At 41.3% G+C, this 22,876-nt stretch overlaps 1 protein-coding gene across 3 annotated transcripts in view; it reads right to left on the reverse strand.

Moving 5' to 3' along the window:
• The window catches only part of FYB1 (FYN binding protein 1), a 153,271-nt gene that overhangs the window by 80,144 nt on the left and 50,251 nt on the right, over positions 1–22,876 (reverse strand). For all 3 annotated transcript variants that reach the window (XM_041747413.1, XM_041747414.1, XM_041747412.1), the window contains exon 2: positions 13,508–14,669. In XM_041747413.1, coding sequence (XP_041603347.1) covers positions 13,508–14,642 — 1,135 coding nt within the window. In that variant the 5' untranslated portion in view covers positions 14,643–14,669. The remainder of the gene's footprint in view (positions 1–13,507; positions 14,670–22,876) is intronic.

Genomic DNA, 22,876 nt, shown 5'->3' on the forward strand with positions numbered 1-22,876 from the left:
TAAATATATTAAAAGTGACTTAACATGTGCAACAATGGGTTGACTTCTTTCCGGTATTGACTGATCCTGAGGCAGCTGCTGTTGGCCACCAGTTGTGACTCACCTATTTTTTTTTCTTTTAAAAAAGATTTTATTTATTTATTTGAGAGAAGGAGAGAGACAGAGCAAGCAGGGGGAGCAGGAGGGAGAAAAAGAATCCCAACCAGATTTGGTACAGTGCTGAGCTCAGAGCCAACACCGGGCTTGATCTCATGACCCTGAGATCATGATGCCAGGAGTCTGCTTAAGATTCACTCTCTCCTTCTCCCTCTGCCACTCCCTGCTCATGTGTGCATGCTCTCTTTCTTTCTCTCTCAAAAATAAATAAACCTTTTCTAAAAAATAAAATAAATCTGTCTTTTAGGCCCCTCCAGGTGCCCTATTTACCTATTCTACAATGGGGTCTTTATTTGAGCATTTTTCTTTTCCCCTTTTGATAAATGTAATTAAATTGAAGCCAATGACTTGAGTTTTGATGATATACCAGAAATCCTACTACGTACTTGTCATATGTTTCTCTTTATTTATTTATTTATTTTAAAGATTTTATTTGTTCACCAGAGACACACAGAGAGAGGCAGAGACACAGGCAGAGAGAGAGAAGCAGGCTCCATGCAGGGAGCCCGATGTGGGACTCAATCCCAGGTCTCCAGGATCACGCCCTGGGCCGAAGGCAGGTGCCAAACCGCTGAGCCACCCAGGCATTCCAATACGTTTTTCTTTAATCCTCACAATAACCCAACAACAGAGAAGACTCATCTCTATTAACAGATGAGAAAACTGAGGAAGGGGAGGCGGCTGAGAACCTTCCTTGGATCCTACAGTAACTGTCGGAGTTTGTACAGGACCCGAGGCTCTCTAGCAGCAAGGCCTCTGCTCTGAATGCTCCCTGATGAAAAACAATCCTGTAAACAGTATTTTCAAAACCAAAAGGTGCTTCTGTCTTTGTAATACATTTCACTTCTCATAGATCACTAACTGCTCCTGATGCTTCCTGCAGGCTCTCTAATCAACTTCGTAGCAAGGTTAAAAACAAGTTTCCAGCTTACAAAAATAGTGACAAGCTCGAAAAAGTACCTGTTTTATCTATGCCACATTCACCCTCTCCTTTTAACGTCAGACTCACAGACACAGGAATTTGTCTGCAGCATCAAAACTTGAGAGTGCTCTTCTTAAGACTTGTATTCCTTTGAAGAGCAGCCAAAGAGCATTACAGAGGAAAGGTGCCCTTTAGTTTAGGACAACGGCCTTGCTTTCTTTTTCACTGGCTTAGTTTCTTTTAAGTGCTATATTAACATAGGCCTATTTTAAAGATTAGATATGTAATACACCAAATATCGTTGAAGGAAAAGATGAACGTTGCTACCAAGTGATGCTATCTCTGTGGTGAGGAAACGAGGCCAGTACAGTTGGATGTGAGCAGTGACCAGATTGAGAGCACAGCAACATCCAGAGCTTTTGATGCGGCTCATGCCGTAGCCCTCCTGGTCAGTTTGGGTGGAGGGGAGTGTGAGGGCTCTACCAAGCATGGAGATCTCCCAAGGGAACAAGAGCAGTCAAACTGGGCAGGGCTAGGAGCTCCCCGGTCCTTCTGGCCTCCCTCCATGAACAAAACTGCGGTTCTCACAGTGGTGCCCAATTTATTCAGACTTTCTAAGTCTGTTTATCTTAGGGAGCACTTGCAGTTTTTTCTCTGCCTTGCCAAAGAAAGCACTACCAGTAGTGCTCAATATGGGTTTTTAATTTGATGAATAGTAACTATATGTGTCATGTAAAAACACTGTGCTGAGCCAACCTGAAGTCCACAACATGGTGAAAGGGAAGAAAAAGAGATGGAAATAAAAGGGAACAGAGAACAGAAAAAAGGAAGAAAGGAAAGAGGGGAAAAGAGTGGGAGAGTTCTTGCTTACAGGTGGTTCTGGGTAGGGGAACACGCCACTCTTCCCAGCTGACAGTCTGGGCCCACCACCAGTCAGTTGCTGTGTACAATTTAACCACCCCCTGCTAAAAGAGTGAACTAGCTAAAGCCATCTAAGGGTTCCAGATACCCCTCAGCGATCCCTGGCTGTCTTTGTGATCCAGCAACTAACAGGTTAATGCCTGACATAGTAAAGAACTTCCAGGATTCTGGTGCCAGCGATCCAGATGTTAGATATTTGAATAGCACCTTTGCACTTTCCCTAAATAAGCAAAATTTTAAGATCGGCCATAGGATGCTGCATGTTTGCTTAAATAGTTCATACACTCATTTCCATGTTTGGGTGCAATCACTAACTTTCAGTGTCCTGTCTCAGCGTGATGATAGCATTTCTTTTGTTTTCGGAAAAATACCTATGGCTTGAAACCCTTCCTCTCTCCACCATCCTCCTTCCTCCTCCCCTACTGTAATAGCTCTCACAGCCTGCAGGGTTTCTTAATGCTGTCCAAGGACGACCTGCATTTACTGATGTTGGTAACTATCCCAATTCCTGGGACCCATGCGGCTTCTTGAACTAGAAACTTTTGTTTTTGTTTGTTTGTTTTATGCAACTTAAAGTTGGAAAGAGTAAGGAATCTTGGAAAGAGTAAGACCTGATTTTGATGTTTCTTCTCTTTCTGAGCATATGACACCTACTTTGTTGATCAGAGTATCTATCCATTTTGGTCATCTTTTTCCTTAGAGACCTATCTAGTGTCATAGGGTCAGAACAGTCAGGAAAACATGTAAGGAACATTGGTTTGCATGGGTGTCCTTGTAATATTTTAATTCAGGAAAGAACCTGAAAACTTTCAAGTCCCAGGTCTGGTAGAAGAAAGCCATTTTCTAGCACTCTTGTTTTTTAAGGAGCTCTGGTTATCAGTCACTGAAAACAAACCGGAGGTCCAGACAACCTGAATATCACATCAATGTAGAACAGTTCAGTTCCTGTACTCCTACTGGGATCCTCCGAACTCTCCTGAGTGTATGCCATTTATCAGCAGCTTGTTTCCGGTAATATAATGGCCATTAATAATAATATAAAATAAAACCACCTCCTCCCCACTGGCCATTCCTCCCACTAACTTCTTCCACTCTCCAAAGAATAGGCAAGGAGACTTTGAAAAAAGAACCTCTGCTTATACACAAAGGAAGGTAATAGTTAAATAGAAGGGCTTGGATCACAGTCAAACTATTCTGAATAAGAAAAGAGACTGTTCTCATTCTTCATCGCCCTTAGGAAAGAGGGGTCAGGGAAATAGGAAAAACAAGAAAGTGAACAACAGGGGACAGAGGGGAGCCTGAGCTGTAAAACCCCTAGCTGCTTTTGAAGAATGGTGATTGCCAATATTGTGTATTAAGTTTCTAGCCTCAATGCAATGTAATAAAACTTCTGGGTCTGACGCCTTCACTGAAGTTTAGTTTATCAGGTACACCAACGCCTTGAAGGAGGGGTTAGAGGTGAAAACTAAGGAAAGACAAGCAAGTCTTGTTTGGGTGACTGCAGTACAGCTCAGGGGCAGAGAGGCAATTCCTAAACTGATGCAAGTTAGAGAAGCATGAGCCGGAAGCCTGAAGTGACCTTGAGAATTCAGGCCATGTGGTTATTCATTGATCTTCTGTGGGGACCATTCGATTTTTCCATGCAACACGGACTGCTGTTCGACATCAAGTTTATTGAGATTTTAAGGAGCACACCAGCAGCTTTCTATTTTCTGCCTTAGGTTTTCCATTTCAAAATCGTGTTGGCACATGGAATTAACCAGGGTTTCTTAGTAGTTCAGAACTCAGCAGGCTCTTTGGTCCTCACACCTCCATAAAGCTCAGCATTTTTTGTAGGTTTTACTAACAGGTTTCATTGACCCAAGAAAGGAGATCTGTGGTGACAGTATGGAAAAATGGAAAAGAATATGATTAAAAAAAATAATCATAGCTTATGGGCACCTGGGTAGCTCAGTCTGTGAAGCAACTGCTTTGGGCTCAGGTCCTGATCTCAGGGTTCTGAGATCGAGCCCCGGTTCAGACTCCCTGTTCAGCGGGGAGGCTGCTTTTCCTTCTCTCTCTGCCCCTCCCTACTCTCATGCTCTCTCTCTCTCTCTTAAATAAATAAATAAATAAATAAATAAATAAATAAATAAATAAATAAATAAAATCTTTTAAAAAATAATTATAGTTTAGAAAATAGGAATGAAGAAGAAAGCAAGAAAATAGGAGGGGGCAGATGGTTGGGGGGGTAGTGTAGTATCATTTGTGGGGTTGAGTGGCACGGGCCATCTGCCATAAACTGAATGATTGTGTCTCCCAAATTCAAATGTTGATATGTAATCCCCAGTGTGATGGTGCCAGGAGAGTGGTCTTCAGGAGCTGTTGGGGTCATGAGGGTGGAGCCCCCATGGAAGGGATTAGTGCCCTTATGAAAGAGCCCTCAGAGCCCTCCCTCATCACTCTGCCATGGGAGGATACAGCGAGAAGACAACCAGGAAATGGGTTATCACCAGATCCCGAATCTGCCAGCACCTTGCCCTTGGACTTCCCAACCTCCAGAACTGTGAAAGAGAATTTCTGTTGTTTCAAAGCCACCGATACTTTTGTAATAGCCCATCTGAGCTAAGATACTACCTCACCTTGTAATAATCTGCGCAGTAGGTCCATTAGCTAATCACTCAGAGATAGTGAAGAAAGCACGAGCTCCCCGCAGGCAGATAGGGATCTAGCAGATGATCTAGAAACCTCATCTGCTTGCACGCCACTCAGCCAGAGAGCAATTAATTTCTCCCCAGGAGGATTAAGGACTCCAGGCTTCAGAGGAACCAAAGGCAGCCTCTTTCTACAAAGGAGTGAGGTTTCCTATTAGAAACTATTAAACTATTTCCTATTAGAAATTATTATTTCTAATTATTAGGTTTCCTATTAGAAACTATTAAACTATTTCCTATTAGAGCCTATTAAACTGCTCTATGAGGTCTAGAAAATCTCCTTTAATTCAGTAACATGCATGACTGAAATGTATTTTGTAAATTAATTTATCCTCCTTCCACATGAATTTACTTTTGAAGAAATGGCTGAGGAGAAAGTCACGTGTGTGTGTGTGTGTGTGTGTGTGTGTGTGTGTGTGTCTAATATTCTGGAAAGCAGGGAGAAGAATGGGATCTTGGAGAAGCTACTGTCTAAATCCTCAGTAACTAAAGGTATATGGGTATGTCAATTTCTTTCAGGTGACAACCGGTTAGAAAAATAGAAAATACTGTAGGATTTGAAAAGCAACCACCACAAGAGGCTCTTTTGGTATCAATGCAGGATTCTTTCTCCACTTAAAATAGTGGAGCAAATTTCATTCCGGAACAAAGGGGATGAATACTCAACACACTTTGGACACCCACGGTGTTTATCTGCCTCGCAATTATTTTGGATGGATTTTGAGTTGCTTGGTTGAGGCAATGATATCACCACACAGGTCGCTCTTGAAAATCAGATGAGCTACATGATGGTTCTGAGAATTGTAAGAAAATCAAGAAAAGAGTGGTGCTATGTGGCAAGCATCTTTTCCTGTGCTTCAACAGACCTGCTGCCACCCCTGGAAAAACACATGCTCGATGGCCAGGAGCGTGCCACTGGCTGAAACAGTGGCACCTGTTTTGTGGCAGGCAGGGGTGCAGCTGCAGAGGGATGGAGACTGCTGCGATAAATACTAACTACTGCTTCTACAACACCACTTCTTATTTTGGGGAAAGAAAAACCTCATATGGTTTTCTGTTCAGATTTTTTTCTGTAGCCAGATGTCTCACCTTCAGTTACTTTTTTCTGATAGTATCTATCATTTTGGCTGTTCTAAGTGTTTTTGCTACCTTTGCTATGCCACACAGAATAAAATACAATCTTTTTTTTTCTTTGGCGGCAATTTAAACGGAAGAGAAATGTGTTTCTTGTCTCTTCGCTAGTGGTTAATATGGCAGTTCAAGTCTCCAACTTTTAGACCTTTTCTGTTTTTCTTGAATCTCATATGTTGCTGGTGCTCTAGGTGGTGCTCTGGGGAGTTAGAGCCTTGTCATAACCATCATGATTGTGCTTCCTCTAAAAGAGTAGGACATTTCCAGATATATTTGTAAAAACAAGTAGCTAGATTTCTGCTCCTGAGGCATAATTCATTCCTCCGATGATTGGAGTTAATTCTTGTTACATAAGTTAATTTTCATTTTGTTTTGAAAATAAAAAGCATATGTACAAAGAGGTGGTATTAGCATGTGAACCCATAATACTCAGAAATAATTTTCATCAAGGCAAACAAAGAAGGAGGCTTTAGTGGCAGATGCATATTGTGGAAATCCAATCCTTAAAAAAAGGGTTTTATTTGGCCTGGCTTCGACATAATTTTAGCAGATTATATGAAGCAAGATATGCCTTGCCCAGAGAGCAGACTGAATTATAACATTTAACCCATCTTACTTTCTAGTTTTTAAAAAATGTTAATGTGTGAAAGCACAATTGAAAGTAAATCAGGAAGCATCTGTATGTATTTGGTTATTAGACTCCCATGTATTTGTGCTTGATTTTTAGATTTGACTTTCTTTTTAATTTTCTTTTCTCAAGTAAATTACAATTTCATTTTAATGCTTTTACCAGTATGGATTGCACAATTATTTTAAGAATTAAAAATTTTGATCAAATTTGGTATATTGAATGACTTCATATGCATTTTATACTTTATTTAAGAGTAAGTCAGTCGTTGTGAACCAAAATATTTATTTATGTTACAAGTTGCCATATCTTCTTTGATCTAGCGCAAATGTTACTACATTGACAATGTCACTGCATTGGGCAATATTTCCATTTTTTCTTTGGTAAGCAGCTTAAAAATTTACCAATTTCTGCTGCTTGATCACAGGAAGTTATTACAATATGGTAAATCATGGTAGGTTGCACCTAACCAGGTTTTACAGAAATTTCTCTTCCTGAACAGAAGCAATAGCCCCTCTTATAGACATGGTGACTCTTACTGTAAAGAATTTTTTCCTTGTAAATTAGATAATAAGGATGCAGTATTGTGCTAAAATTAATATTAAAAGACTGGCTGGCATCTGAGCAGTTAACAAAGAAGTTTAAAGTTAAATGGAGCACTGAGGAAGGAATCAGGAACTTAAATACGTCGAGGGGATTTTTCAGTGGCCAAATGACTTTGACCTCGAAGAGAGGGAACTGCCTTTCTCACGGGTCAGCTCCAGGGGTCCTCTCCTCCTGGCTCATTTTCCCATCCAGTATCTAGTCTTCTGCTAGTCTATGTATAACCTAATTGACTGCTAAAGGCTTAAAATAGGGCGGCTCTCAGGGAATTCGCAGGTTTTCAGAGGTCAGACACTACCCAGGCTCCAGAATTAAAACAGCCATCAGGTAGCTGGAGCTCTCCGTTGCTTCACCTTGACCGTGATCTGAAGACTCCTCAGAATAGATTCTTGGAATGGTCACCTGAGTGTCTCTGACCAGTGAGCCCAATCCAGAGCATATGAAACAAGCTGTGGCCATTCACTTCACGTCAGTCCCCTTTCTGCCTTGTGAAGGGGATGAAGTGATGGTCCTTTTGAAAATATTGCTGACACCTAGATTATAACTGAGGTATGTAGTTGCTATTAAGTAATGAGGGAGAAGACTTCCAGGACATTTCTCCTCCAATCCTCAAATAAAAGAGTAAAAAAAAACAAAATAAGGCAATATAAATATTATCCCAAAGTCACTAGTGGCCAGCACACATAATAAAAGGGAAAACAACATATTTGGATAAACCTAAAAAAGTAGTGGCTAGGGGGAAGAAACAGGCTCGGTGCCATAGGAAGCAAGTAAAACTTTTCACTTCTTCTCCAGAACCAGGAGCAATACTGGCGGAAGACCCTGACTTTACAAAAACCTGTGAATTTTCCTTAATCCGCTCCTGGTTGCACAAGTGGACTCAGGGGTGAATGAGCATTCTGGGGAAGGTCAAGGAGAAACCTACTCTGGGAAAGCCCTAAATATTACGACAGGGTCATACCAGAGGCAGAAGGGGGATGAGCTGCCATGGTTGGCCTTGCCCCAGTACAGGACCCCAAATAAAATCTCAGAAAATGGAGCAGCATCCAGCCCTCAAGACCAGCATAGTTATCTTTTACTCCACAGAAGAAGACTGGGTTAAAAGCAACACCCAGAGCTGGTGAACTTCTAATACCGGATTGGAACACGTAGATGCTTTTGTCATCCATCAGCCAGATCAAAAGACCCCTCTCATATGGAACAGAAAAACCCTAAAAGCAAAGAGGCATGTCATCTTTCTGAAAATACTGATGATTGGAATTTACATATCTTGGCTAAGTTTTTAAATCTTAAAGACAGAGATTCCTTTGGAAATGCTGACAGAAAAGATAATCATTTTCAAAGGGGTGGAATTCAGGGTGGTCCCAGATTTCTCCACAGTAAAATTGAACGCTAGAATCTAAAAATAAAAACCACATAGATTGCTTATCAAAATGATAAAAACATTGGATAAAAAAAGCCCAAAGGTTGCTGTTGGGATGATACAGTGGGGAACAGGTTGTTCAAGAGAACAGGGTTTAGACTGAGGAGCTGGTTTATCTTAGAAGAGCAGAGGTTGAGAACTTGGGGAGAAAGATGAAGAGTAGGAAGCTCTTAAGATTTGCCCCGGGGCTTGTGAGGTTAAGAGAGGGGATGCTCTTTCAGAGGCATTTCTGTTATAGGGTCAAACCCAGGTAAGATGCCCAATTAACAGTCAGTGGTTTCTCAGAAGTTGCCACCTAGAGCAGAAGAAAGCCATACAGGTCTCATGAAAAACTGCTTTCCTGGGGACCGAGGAGGGCAAACAAAGGGGAGTGGGCTCAGGCCAGAGCTGAAAGTAAGAGTAGACACCAGCCACAAGGTGTACATCAGGTACCTGGACAGTGAGAGAGCAGAACAATGTCGCCCTCTGAGGCCGACCCGTGTTTTGAGAAACTTCCATTCCAGTCCGTGTATCACAGAGCTTTCGCTCTAGCTCTTCCATGTTCTGAAATGGCCCAATCTGTGAGATGCTTCAGAAAACATGTCCCACAATTTGTTTTTTAGGGTACCTGATTCTTAGATTCCCCAGTGCACACTAGTGTATTCCACACTTGTGGAAACCTTGTAAGAATCTACTTACCCCTGGCCCCCAATTTCTGTGTTAGAGTGTAGAGTCCCTCTCCCGTGCAATGGCCAGGAGCAACACACATTGATATAACATGATAGATTATATCTAATAAGGCAATTTTAGAGAGTACATGTAAAAAGAGAGTGAAGAGAAAGAGAAAAGAGTTAAGGGTATATGAAGGAAAATCTTGTCCACCTTCTATCCTTGCTGCTAAAAATAGCCCCAACACCTTTAGGCTCCAAATTGCTGTTGGCTGGATTAGCTGAAGTGATGCATGAGCAGATTAGTTGGGGGGTCAGTCATGCCAGCAGCCCTTTGATAACACCCATTAGGATACTGGCCTTACACCTTCAGGTGTCAGGATGCTTAACTGATCATTCTTAAAGCTAACAAATGGAAAGATGGGTCCTGGTATCTCCAGTAAAGAGCAAGACCAGAAAAATGGTTGGATGGAATATTTCCAAGAAGATTTATTACGAACTCCACATGAAAACCAACAGCCAAGCCAAGGGACCTTAACAACTGAAACTTTGCTGGTTGGGCACACACTGGTGCTTAGGATGAATTCTTCTCACTACTGGCCCAGGAACCAAAAGTATGCGGAAAAAAGGTTAGTTCAGAGAACATTCTGATGTTTTGGAGTTTTTTTTGAAAGTTTAGGCTTTTGCAGCCCCAAATGGTTCAGGGTGGGGGAAGTTATTAACTTCATGTTTCGAAAGGCAACATGTTATGTTCAAGCTTAAGATTTACCAGTAAGTAAGCCGAACAGATCTACAATATAGACCCTGTGTGTAATATTCATTCCACATGGAAGCTCCATTCAATTGAGTGCAAGTCTATTGACAGGAGTCATCCAATTTGTTAAAGTAATTGCTAAGCTATGGAGGATATTAATACCAAATTCTGATTAAATAGACATTTTTTGGGGGGGGGGGATGACAAGCCTGCGCAACTAACAAGAATATATTATTTCTATGCTCCAAATAAACAATGTTAAGTAGACTGGTGTCTGTCTCCATGTAGCTTATAAGGGTATTTGTAGTAAAAAACAAAGGAACAAACAAGAAACAGATGTTTGAACCAAAGAACACACACACACACACACACACACACACACACACACAGAAGGATGAGGATTCTTTGAGTTTCCCTTGTGCTTGACTTATTATCTCATGATATCCTAGGTTTCAAGAGAGGGAGCCCAGCAGGGAAGGTGGCAAGGGGGACATGGGCCCTAGAATCAGAGAGAGGTAAGGATCAATTCTGTCCCTACTTTGTCATGTCACAGCCTTCGGCAAGTTACTCAACCTCTCTGAGCTTTAGTTTCCTCATCGATTCTTATTTCACGAGTTCTTGGGAGGAGTGAGGTGGGTAATATGTATCTGGTATGCAACAAGTCATCAATAAATAATAAGTATTTTAATGGCTACTAAATTGGACAAAGATGATAAAGGAGGGAGGGTAGGTGTGGAGAAGAGGTTTAAGGAATTGGATGTAAACCTGGAAAGGAAGGAATCAGGCAAAAGGCTCAGAAAATAGTGTTAGAGTTTTGAAAACCTGCAGAGTTATTAGATGAAGGTTGGTTAATTCGAACATTATATGCTTTCTAAATCCAGTATATTTTTAATCTCCCCTAAGTGGGATACTAAATTACTTAGTATGGTTTCAGAAGAGTAGCAGTGGTAGGATGAGGAGTCAGCAGACCCATCTTCTAAGAAATTCTCAGTGTCCAGAAAGTAACATATATGAGACATATTCAAGGCTATTTTTTATAGTATTGTTTGGAATAGAAAGTTTTGGAAACAATACACAATGTCCAATCAATTAGGTGGGTCATTCATTTACTAGAATAACATGCAATTCTAAAGGATATTCAGTTACGTCTTATTAAAATATGAGAAGATATACAGGATTCTTATCATTTTTTAAAGCAAGGATCAAAACATTGCATATAATATTTTACTTCTTGAGTATAAAGCTGGGGGAACTAGTATCTATATTTATATTTGCTTACATAAACCTAAGGAAACTGGATGGACATAGAAATTAAGAAAAGTGGTTTCTGTGGGGCAGAGGCTGGGAAGACCCAGAAAATGACAGACAAGGACTGTATATCATTTTATACTTGCGTTTGTTTTTGTTTTGGAGCCAGATGTAATTTCTATTTAAAAAACAAGGTTAAAAAATGTATAGGGATGCTTGGGTGGTTCAGTTGGTTAAGCATCTATCTCTTGGTTTTGGCTCCCGTCATGATCTCAGGGTTCAGTGCTCAGCAGAGAGTGTACTGGAGATCCTCTCTCTCCCTATTCCTTTCCCCCCTCTCTCCTTCTCTCACTCTCTCATGAATAAATAAATAAATAAATAAATAAATAAATAAATAAGCAAACAAACAAAATCTTAGAAAAGAAGTTAAAAAATTTAAATACAAAAATGTGAATGCTTTAAAGGAGTGTTATTTAAAAAAAATAAAGGGATGTTATTCATAATTTAAAACTAGGAATCAGATATGCTTTACCCTGACACTAATCTGAGGTTAGTTCAAATTAAGAAGGATTGAGCTTTGATTTGTGAAAGAGGTGGATGAAGAGGCAATAAGGTCCCTTTTGGAGCATAATGCATCCCAAAGGATCTGAATTAGAGGTGCGGTACACTATAAGAGGATATAGAGTCTACATTGTATCCTGGGACAGTGGGACAGTGGAGCAGTGGGGTGGGAGGTCAGGATGGGGCAAAAAGGGAGAAAGAGCACAAGGATCCACTCTGCCTCTGAGGTGGTTTTGCCTGGGTCCCTCAGAGCTCTATTGCACTGAAAGTCAGCTCAATACTGACCTTGCCCTAGAACCAGAGGACCCTAGAACCAGAGGACTTCATTAGCATTTCAACGCCATAACACCAGGCAACTGATTGCCCAGCCACCCAAACCTGGGAGCCCTGGTCTGAAGTTAGAGCCATAATAAGATGGAGGTTATGCTAGCTAATGTTTTATTCGAGGCACAGAAGAACTAAAGGAAGGGATCTTTTAGAAGTCTTCATAAAAATAACACTTCTGAGTTATGGACCAGCGTTAACATAAGAAGGTGACAGATGAGGAGGACACAAAAGTAACTAAGGCTGAATCATTTTAGAAAAGGGATGATTGTGGCATCACTTCCAATGTGCTTTCTACATGATAGATCCATGGGGGAGCTGATCACTAATCTGCTGATCAAGAGCAAGAATATTGATCTACTGCATGATGAGGCATTGCAAATGATAGATTACAAGATGCTTCTGCAGAGCTAGAAGAGAAAAACAACCTGTATACCTAGAACTGCTTTAATGAGACCACAGTTTTATAAGGAAAAAAAGTCTAGTAGTGGTGTGGTCACTATTCCACTATGCATAAGCATACTTTCTCCATCTTCCCCAACAGGAAATAATAATCGTGCGTATCTGGCCTAAAATATTAATCATTTCAGGCATAAGTGAGCTTCTGTTATCTCTGTGCAGGGTTACAAATCTTTACCAAGTCATTCAGGATCAAATTTCAGCATGTGCCATACGAGTGTAACATCTTTGGTAGAAAGCTAAAGTATTTTCCCAAAAGGAGACTAATGTGTCCCTTTAGTCTGGCTTACTGTCCTGGTTCTGTACCACTTTAGGAATTAGCAACGTTCAGAAAGCTTTATACTGAGAAATAGAAAACCACTAACGTAATAAAACGGAAAGTGGAATTTTGTGAGCCCTGTTCATCCCTTATTTGAACATTGGGCTTAGGAAACACAGGATGACTTTTTGGAACATTTAAAATCACTTGGAAGGGGGTTCTCAACCTCTGTACTGTTGACATTTGTTGTGAGGGGCGGCTCTAGGCAGGGCCGGATGGTGAGCAGCATCATTGGCCTCTGCCTGCCACAGACCAGCAGCACCCTCCAGTCGTGACAATCAAAACTGCCTCCAGACACAGCCAAATGTCCCCAGGTATCCAAACTGACCCAGTTTGAGAACCCTCGACTAAGAGGTTTATTCACCTTTCTGTTTCACTCCTTTGTGGTAGTAAGGGTAGCACACCTCGGCTTCATTCAACAGAAATGAAACCCAGCTAAGGATGTAACTGAAAGCAAAACCACTTATCAAGCAAATAGATATATTTTCCTCCACCCCTTGAAGGCAGCCCCTGAAGCATCTTCTCACAGAACTAAGGGTTTTTACCTCAGACCTCTCACACCAAAGGAAAAATAATGCCAAGGAAAAGTCATCACCTGCACAGGAGTACCAAGGATAGAATCATTCTTTGGTATAATTTTTTTTTTTTTCCCCAGAAGGTCAAACACCCTTTGCTGTAGAGCAAAACTTGCTAAACAGCCAACGAGAAAAGAACTCACTGTTTCCAGAAGCGGCTTTTCGGAATTTCGTCAGGTCAACGTTGGGAGGTCTGCTGGGTTTGGGTGGCGGTGGGCCCAAGGTAAACAAGGGAGGCAGGGGCTTCTGCTTGGGGGGGGCGGAGTTCTTGTCTCCCTTTTCCCTCTCTTGACTTTGGCCCCATGACCCCGCCACTGTCAACTTAGAGGGCGTCTTAGGGAACTTGGCAGGAGGAGCCCCAGAGGCCGGCTCTTCCTGATTCATTTTGCTCAGGAAGATGTTCTTAGCAGCATCTATCTTCCTATCTTCTTTTTTCTCTTCAGTATTTTTGGCGAGGCCTGGGCTTCCTCTACTGGCAGCAGGTTTCAGAACCACACCAGAGAAGGGTGAACTGGATGCCTCGCCTCCATGGTCTTTAATTTCCTGGTCTTCCCTTGCTGGTTTAAAAGGGGTTGCTTTGGCCTTGGCTCCCAGGGGGTGCAGGGGTCCTCTCTGTAGAGACGCAGTCTTGGTGGGGCTCTCATCTTCATGGGTGTCGTCGGTACTTAGGGATGGCTTCTGGGCAAAGGCAGGCTTGGGGAAGAGGGGCTTTGGGTCATGGTCTTGTGAGGCTGACGCAAACTTGCCTTTCACCCCAGCCAACTTGGGGAATGCTTGCTTCTGCTCAGTTTCCGAGGTTGGAGGATGAGACCCTGGCTTGGGGCCTGGTGGCTTTAAGTCATGGTCTTGGTTTACATTGTGAGGCGCCGGCTTATTCGCAGGGGGCCAGGGAAACACAGGTTTGGAATCTTCCTTGGGCACGGTGACAGGCTTGGGGCCTATAGGTTTCGGAAACCCCACTTTCGCCTCAGGGTCTCTGGTGGCCGAGTTTGCCTGCGGTCCAAATCTTTGGCCCACGCCCGTGGGCTTTAGAAACGGCGGCTTGGGCTCCTTGTCAGGCTTGTCCTCAGATAAAGGTTTCACCGCCAAAGGTGGCTTTGGGGACCCGAACTTAGGTACGTTGCTAGGTCCTGCAGGAGGGCTGGCACTTCCTTGGTTGTTGAATAGATTCTTTTTAGCTTGTACTCCTGAAGGCGAGTTTTGCCCAGAGACTCTGAAGGGGCGGCTGTTGACAGAGACCTCTTCTGTGGGGTTGCCCGCTGTGTTAAACTTCGCCATGAGGGACTTTACATCTGCTTTTGTGTCCTACAAGCACAGGGAACAAAAACTAGCTGAGAGCCAGAAGTCTTGCTTGCACAATTTAAAATACTACACTCTAAAGGGCTTCCTGGTTTGAGGCCTGCGCGCTGCTGATTGGTTAGTTAGGGAGACATTGTAACATTTATCTTCCTCTATGGCAAAAGAGTCAGAGTTTCTTGAAGGGGGAGGGCTATTGTTGTGCATGTACTGCTTGGGTCTTTTTTTTTTTTTTTTTTTTTTTGCTGGTCTAACACTGGCTCATTTCGGTTTAAGTGACAACTTACCTCTTACCTTTTTCTTTTCTTTTCCTCACTGTTTCTCCAGCTATCCTGTTGGATTGACTCTTTTTTTTTTTTTTTTGTTGGATTGACTCTTAACTTGGCATTCATCTACTTTGTTTTACTTGAAAAAAATATGGAAGTGATTAATACGTGACTTCTTCCATATTTTACAGTTGAGTCTCTTAAATAGAAACTGCACTTGAAAAAAATGAAAGTAAGTTTTGTGAATTCAGATTGCATGCTTTCTGCAGCATGGCCGTGTTTAACACCTCTGTGGTTTGCAAGCGCTCTCCTGTTGCCATCCGCATTTAAGATGTGTCTGCTCAGGATATGTGGCAGAAAGATTCATTCATCTGGATAGAGTTTTCTTACTTATTTATAGTGCTACTGATTCAACTGGAACCAGACTAGCAGCCAGAATGTGCTCACCTTCCCATCGAGTAATGTCTTGGGGGCATAGGCTGGAAGAGGGTAACCAGGAAGCCATAGAGACTGGCTGGGAAGTCTCAGATCCAGGCTTCCTGCTGCAACTGTCTCGTCTTTTCTATAAGGACACTTAATACCCTTTAGAAGTCCTGCCACACAGTCTCTGTCCTCGACTAGCATTAGGGTGTGAGTCAGTAGAGACGGCAAGCAAAGAGTCACCCTTCTCTGTGAAGGTGACTTTCCATTTAATCTGGAAAAATTCACAGTGTGAATTTTGTTCTTTCTCTCCAAAGCAAGGATTTGACCTTTTCTAATTCCTCTAGAAATACTTGAAAATATGAAGCATTAAAAAAAAAAAAATCACTAAAGATACACATGCGGCCATGACAGTTTCCATTTTCGTGCTTTAAGAGTCCCCTAGAAAACGTTTTCTTTCTTCCCAGCACCACCTATCTGGCCACACACCCAAATACACATCATCTTTTGAGGCCCCAAATAAGAGCATGGGCTCAATATATGGAATCTATTATTATTAGAAATATTAAGTAGCATATTCAAGGGCTCACAGCTGGGAACTGTGAGCACAGGGGACGCAAACTCAGGTGTGTTTAGGGCTCCAAAGTCTAGAAATGGTCTCATTCCTTTTTGTATCCCCACAATACCTGGGCCAGGGGCTGGTACCTTCAGGATTCTAATGCACATTTGGGGAAATAAAGGTTGGCAGTAAGCTGAATACTGTGAATAACAATTTAAAAGAAATGGTGCCCTCAGCTGGAGTTTTTTTCTTTGTACCAAACTGCAGGGCCTATGTATTTGCAGGATGAGAGAAAGGAGCTTAGGCTCTAGGAGGAGAAAACCAGAAAAAAACAGCAGTTTCCAGCTTGAATTTTGCTTCTTTAACTTACTACCCTCTCTCCAAGCGGCTGAAAACATCTTGTTTTCTACTGGTCTTCCTTGAACACTTTTTTTTCCAAATCCCCATGATATCCTCCAATCCTCAAACAATTCCTGAAGACAATAGGCAGGAAGCAGGAAGAATAGCGAGAGTCTGGGTATTGGGGGACAAATGGGAGATTATGGGTCCTTCCCTGAACCCTCCCAAGGAGACCACAGCTGTGGAGGACTCCAAACCTTAACACAAGATGCAAAAAGAAGTATTAACACAAAAATTTGCTCTTGGGGCACCTGGGTGCCTCAGTCAGTTAAGCGTCTGCCTTTGGCCCAGGTCGTGATCTCAGGGTCCTGGGATAGAGCCCCAAGTTGGGCTCCCTGCTCAGTGGGAAGCCTGCTTCTCTCTCTCCCTCTGCTGCTTCCCTGCTTGTGCTCACATTCCACCCCCCTCATAAATAAATAGATGATAGATAGATAGATAGATAGATAGATTAGATAGATAGATGATAGATAGGTGATAGATAAATCTAAAAAAAAATTTGCTCCCCACATGTAACACAGTCTGTCTCCAGGGAAGAACTCTTTTATTCTAGACTTATTCTATATTTTGCAATTTACATTCTAGATCTATAATTTATTCTAGATTTCGAACCAGAGGCTACATTGCAGAGTGGGTAATAGCATGAACTGGGGAACCAGACTGCGTGGGTTTGAATCTTACTAGCTGTTTACCCTAGGGCAGGGTACAAATTCTCTGGGCCTTGGTTTGCTCACCTCTAGCATAGGAATCATAATGCTATCTCATGGGGCTGTTAGGACGCTGAGGCTATTATCTGTAAGGTACTCTAAAGACTGCTCCTGATGGAAAGGGGCTTCCTATTTTTATACAGCAAGGAAACTTAGTAATCATCTGGCTCCCCTCCCTCACAGCTCTGGAGAGGAAACAGCAACCAAAAGTTTAAAGCAATATCCTACTTAGCTACAGCAACTTCTTGTCTTGGATTTCATCGGGGAAAACCCACGAAAATACATTAACCAACTCCACATCCTGGTTTTAGTTGAGAAAATATGGAAATGGTGAATTTGAAATTGGAACTAAGTCTTTTAGTTGCCTACCCAGACCCAAAAGGCAGGGCAGCATCATGGTCAATAACCCAGACTCTACAATTATTGACTTGGGTTCAAATCTTGAGTTTGCCATTTATTGGCCACGTGACCTGGTAAGTTTCTTAATCTCTCTCTCTAAGATTCAGCTTTCTTCATCTGTAAAATGAGAATAATAACAGTACTTATTTTTTTCCACAGCATTTTGTTCTTAAAACAGGATTAAACGGGTTAAGGCATGTAAAGTTGTTAGGTCAAGAAGTACATGTATCACACATCAAAAGATTGTCTGCCAACATCATGTTTTTCTAATCCACTATTCATATAACATCATTTTCTCCAGGTGACCAAATTCTGAAGTTATAACCATTAATGTTATGTTCTAATTTTATTTATTTATTTACTTATTTATTCTTGAATTTTTAAATTTGAGTATAGTTGACATTCAATGTTACATTAGTTTTTGGTGCACGACATAGTGATTTGACAAGTTTATACATTATGCTACATTATGTTCTAATTTTATTTTTTAAAGATTTTGTTTATTTATTCATGAGAATCAGAGAGAGAAGCAGAGACATAGGTAGAGGGAGAAGCAGAACTCAATCCCAGGACCCCAAGATCACAATCTGAGCTGAAGGCAGACACTCAACCACTGAGCCACCTAAGTGCCCCTATGTTCTAATTTTAAATCAGTGTGACTGAGGCAAACATACTGCTGGATAACAAAATGGAGTTACTATGTTTGAGTTTACTCACACTTTGAAACTTTTCACTGAATGTTGAAAAGTAGGGAAAGAAATAGTCATATGGGAACGCCTGGGTGGCTCAGTGGTTGAGCATCTGCCTTTGGCTCAGGGCATGATCCCGGAATTCTAGGATCAAGTCTCACATCGGGCTTCCTGCATGGAGCCTGCTTCTCCCTCCGCCTATGTCTCTGCCTCTCTCTCATGAATAAATAAAGAAAACCTTAAAATAAAAGAAAAAAAAGGAAATAGTCATATATTCTTACGTAGGACACTTTGAAGAAAGGCGAACAGCCCCTGAGCTTACACTGATATGTCTGGCAGATCAATAGTTCAAACTCTACAACTAGGTAGTCACTTATTCTGACTGCTTAGCTTTAGAAGTTGTTTCATCATTAGCATTGTTACCAGTTTATTGGATAACATTTTTAACATCCAGGCTTATCCTTAATCTCAACAATGATAGCTAGATTTCTTCCATGATGATAACAATAGAAAGGTAAAAATGATCTTTTTTTTTTTTTTTTTTTTTTTTTACATTCTCCCATCCTGATTTCATTGTTGATTGAATACCCATTCCATTTTCCAGGGTTCTTTTTACTTTTAAAAAAGTTAATGAAAAGGTGGGGGGCTCCTAGGTGGCTCAGTCACGGAAGTGTTCGACTCTTGGTTTTGGCTCAGGTTGTGATCTCAGGGTCGAGGGATCGAGCCCTGTGCTGTGGGCTTGATGAGGAGTCTGCTTGAGATTCTTTTTCTCCCTCTCCCCATCTCCCGCCCCTCTCTAGCATATACGTGCTGTCTCTCTCTCTCTCAAACAAATAAATCTTAAACAAATGTTGAAAAGAGTATAGGAGCAATGTATCATTATATGATAGAGTGAAAAGTCAGTCAACTCTAAGCCTTGAAACTCTAAGCCCTATTCCTCTAGTTCTAGGGGTATCATATACCCTGACCTACCTGTATAGGACAAGTTTATGCCTATTGTTCTGAAATAACTATTTATAAATTTCACATTTACTCTCAAAACTAACTTGCTTTAAACAATAAATTATGGTGAATTTGCCCAGTTTCTCACCCGAGGCATCTACTGTGCTCAGTTTCTTATATATATTTCTAAGCCGTGAATGTACAAATATAAACACACACACACACACACACACACACACACACACAGACACACACCCTTCCTGTCCCTACTTTTTGCACAAGTGGAAACCCCCGCTTTGCAGCCTGCTTTTTTCCAGGACTGATAGTCAGCTGCTACACACCTGCACAGCTGGCTATATCATCAGCAATCATTCTGATGGCTTGGTACCTTATACAATTTCAGTTGTTAAATACTTTCAGTATTAACTCTGTTATTTTCCTTATAATTGATCCATATAAGTGCATATTATTTGCACAACTTTTTTTAAATGGTAGTTTTTTTTTTAATTTTTAGAACAGTTTTAGATTTACAAAAGAACTGAGAAGATAGTACAGAGTTGTCATATACTTTGCATTTAGTTTCCCCTTATTAAGACTTACTGTTAGTTTGCAAGACCTTTTTGACTTTAATGATTTAAAGATTGGGCTTCTACTTGTTCTTAAAAAGAGATATTTCACATCTGGCAGACCTCAAACTTTGGGGTATTTTAAGAAAAACACTTAAGTTTCTTTTCCAAAATCATTTGAAGCAATTCATTATTATCTCCAACTGTTATGTACCTATATAATGTTTAGTCCAAAATACTCCCATTCATTGCTCTATAATTATACTAGGAAGATGGCTGCTAGTAAAAAGGGTTTTGCTACGTCTTCTGGGTTTCTAGTTAACAACTCTAGATTCCAGAAAATCTTTCTTTAGCAATTTATATGCAAGTGATGGATCAGGTACATACTTAAAGGCTAAGATGACATTTAGGACAGACATCGAGAAACTGTACACATTAAGAAAATGTTTTCCTTTGCAGCAGTTTGTCTACATATTTTCTTCTGGAAAATTAAAAACACTCTATGACTGTTGCTAATAATAGGGTTTTACTTGATTTTGGATTTGTTTTTATAGTGCTCATATTTTTTAAGATTTTATTTATTTACTTGAGAGAGAGCAAGAGAGAGTGAGCCCAAGATGGGGGACAGGGGCAGAGGGAGAGGGAGAAGCAGACTCCCCACTGAGCAGGGAGCACAACATAGGGCTTGATCCCGGGACCCTGGAATTCTGACCCAGGACCCTGGGATCCTGACCTGAGCCAAAGACAGATGCTTAACCGCCTGAGCCACCCAGGCACCCTTACAGTGCTCATATTTTTAAATATATCTTGAATATTAGATTGATTCAGTGGTTCTTAGTGAGAAGCACTTCTGGCAACGTCAGAAGAAATTTTTGATTGAAATGACTGATGAGGGTGTGCTCTTGGCATCCAGTGAGTAGAGGCCAGAGATAGTGCTGAATAGTGCACAGGCCAGCCTCTCAACAAAGCATTATCAGTCCAAATAGTCCCAAAGTTGAGAAGCCCTGACTATAGGATTAATCCTATTGCTCCTGGATTCTTGAAAACACCTTACCAGAAAGTCTGCCTTTAATTTTTGTAATAGAATATAATCTAAAACCTATAAATAACTGTGTAAAAACTCAATGATACAAAAAAAAAGCTACCACTAGAGATTATTTTCAAGTTCCATGTCTTTGAAAGTCTCGTCTTTGTAAAGTTTCATTTATAAAGCACAAAAGAAAAACAGTCATGAATCATGGGTAATTAATAGATTTGAAATAACTGAAGCCCGATTTTACCTCCTTAGGATGTGTTTGTGTTACTTTTGTAATTAAAGCATGAGTAGAGCAAACCACTCTTGTGGATGCTGTTATTCTTCCCTATATAGAATCCAGGGAAAAAGAGAAGAAAGTGATTTGCACTTGATCACATGTAATGCTTTCGATCATGAGGGAGACAGCAATTAATAATAGTTTACCTAAATTGGTTTCTTTCTTTCATCATTGCTCAGTTTTACTGTATGTGGATTTTCTTTCTTGTTATGTCATTGTTTCTTTTTTTACTGTTATGTTTTACCCCATGCCCTATGGTCTGAACTGATGGTTCTTCTCATAGAACACAGTTGGTTCCTACCACTGCCACCATTAGGACTCCCGGTATGGTGGCATCAGAGGCTAACATGCAGTTGCAAGGCGGTGTGTATATAAAGGGAAAACGTTCCAGGGAAGACAGCCGTAGGCCTGCTCAAGGCTTCAGAGATTGTAGCAGAGGGAATGGAAGAGGGAAGGAAGCAAGTGAGGGTGGTGTGCTGCAAGAGAGAGCCCAGCTTCTGCCAGGGTGATGGCTCGTGTTGCTCACCCATTCAGAAAAGGATTGATAAGAAGGTATAATAAAAAGACCAAGAAGATAGAAAGTTCTTTCCTAAGCCAAATAAATGGGTTGTTCTTGAGGTAAGAAGTAGGCTGGTGAAAATTTGTAATACACTCAAGCAGTTCAAACTTTCACAGAGCAATAGTTTTCAACTTCACTGGTTTCTATTGCCTAAAGACAATAACAGGTACATTCCCCATGACCTCTTCTGAGTGGCGCGCATGCCTGCACGCAGGCACACATGAGTGATAAATTGTCTTTTCTTTTTAGAGGCTTAATCTTTTCTGCTCAGTACACTTGTAAAAGAGAATTGCTTTAATCTGAAAATAAGCTTTCTTAAAACTGTTTATTGTCAGAAGTTACATAATAAAATCATTCTCCTTGGTATTGACCGTACAGATAGAGATCATAGAAGTTGGCTGAAAACACAGTACTTGTGACAACTTCTTACCACATGGTAGATGGCAGGTTGCACTAGAGATAGTGAAACTGTAGTACACTTTTTTTCATCCCCTAATAGGGATGTCAAAAATGTAGGTACTTAATGGGTCATAATTTAAGTACTTACTGTGTATACTCTGTTTCCCCAATGAGATATAAAAGCAGGAACCTGGTTTTATTTTTCTTCCTCAAAAATAGCACCCCTCTGCCACCACCTAGTTGAACAAGCACTCCCTACTGCCTGGCACATTTCTTTCCATAGTATTTATCACACATACTGGTTGGTGGGCTGAATTTACTTGAATTTCACCATGACTGAGCACACAGATGATAGCTGGGGACATGATTTCCTCAACTTCTTCAAAAGTGTTGAACCCCAGTCATGAATCTATTTTTAAGAGCTCTCTAACAGAATCTCTACCTCATTGCGAATGGGCTGTGATGGATTCCAGTTGGCTAAGCCTCTGAGGTTGGAGGGAGCACCAGGCCCCTCTTCAACAGGATGTGGGAACATGCTTCTCACCACAAATTGAGTTCTTGGGGCAAGATCAGGCTGTTGCAGACTGGGCAAGGGCACAGGTAGGAGGAGTTGGTGGCGGAAGCAGTGGGGGGAGCCCTTACATTTTTCTCAGTGACTTGTAAAGGTGGAGCTGGAACTGCAGACAACCCTAGCAGCCAGCCTTGTGTTGTGAGGTGTAATAGAGTCAGAAGAAAACACTGGGCCTAAGTGGGTTCTCTCGGAGCTGTGTTGCTTAGCTCCCCTCAACACAGGTGAACTTGGCCATTTACCTGCAGGAGGCTGGCCTAAATACCTTAGCGGAAAACCTCTCTATCATTATTCCCTCTTGTATTACCTCAGGCACCTGTTGCCCTGGACCCTTTCCTTGTTCCTGCTGTGTTCTCTCTTTTAGAGTAAATTGAAGTAGAGGAAGCAAGATAGTTCAGCAACTGGTAAAGCTCAGACAGTGACAGCCCATTTT

This window comes from Vulpes lagopus, chromosome 3 (genome assembly GCF_018345385.1).
Source record: "Vulpes lagopus strain Blue_001 chromosome 3, ASM1834538v1, whole genome shotgun sequence".
NCBI classification, from domain to species: Eukaryota; Metazoa; Chordata; class Mammalia; order Carnivora; family Canidae; genus Vulpes; species Vulpes lagopus.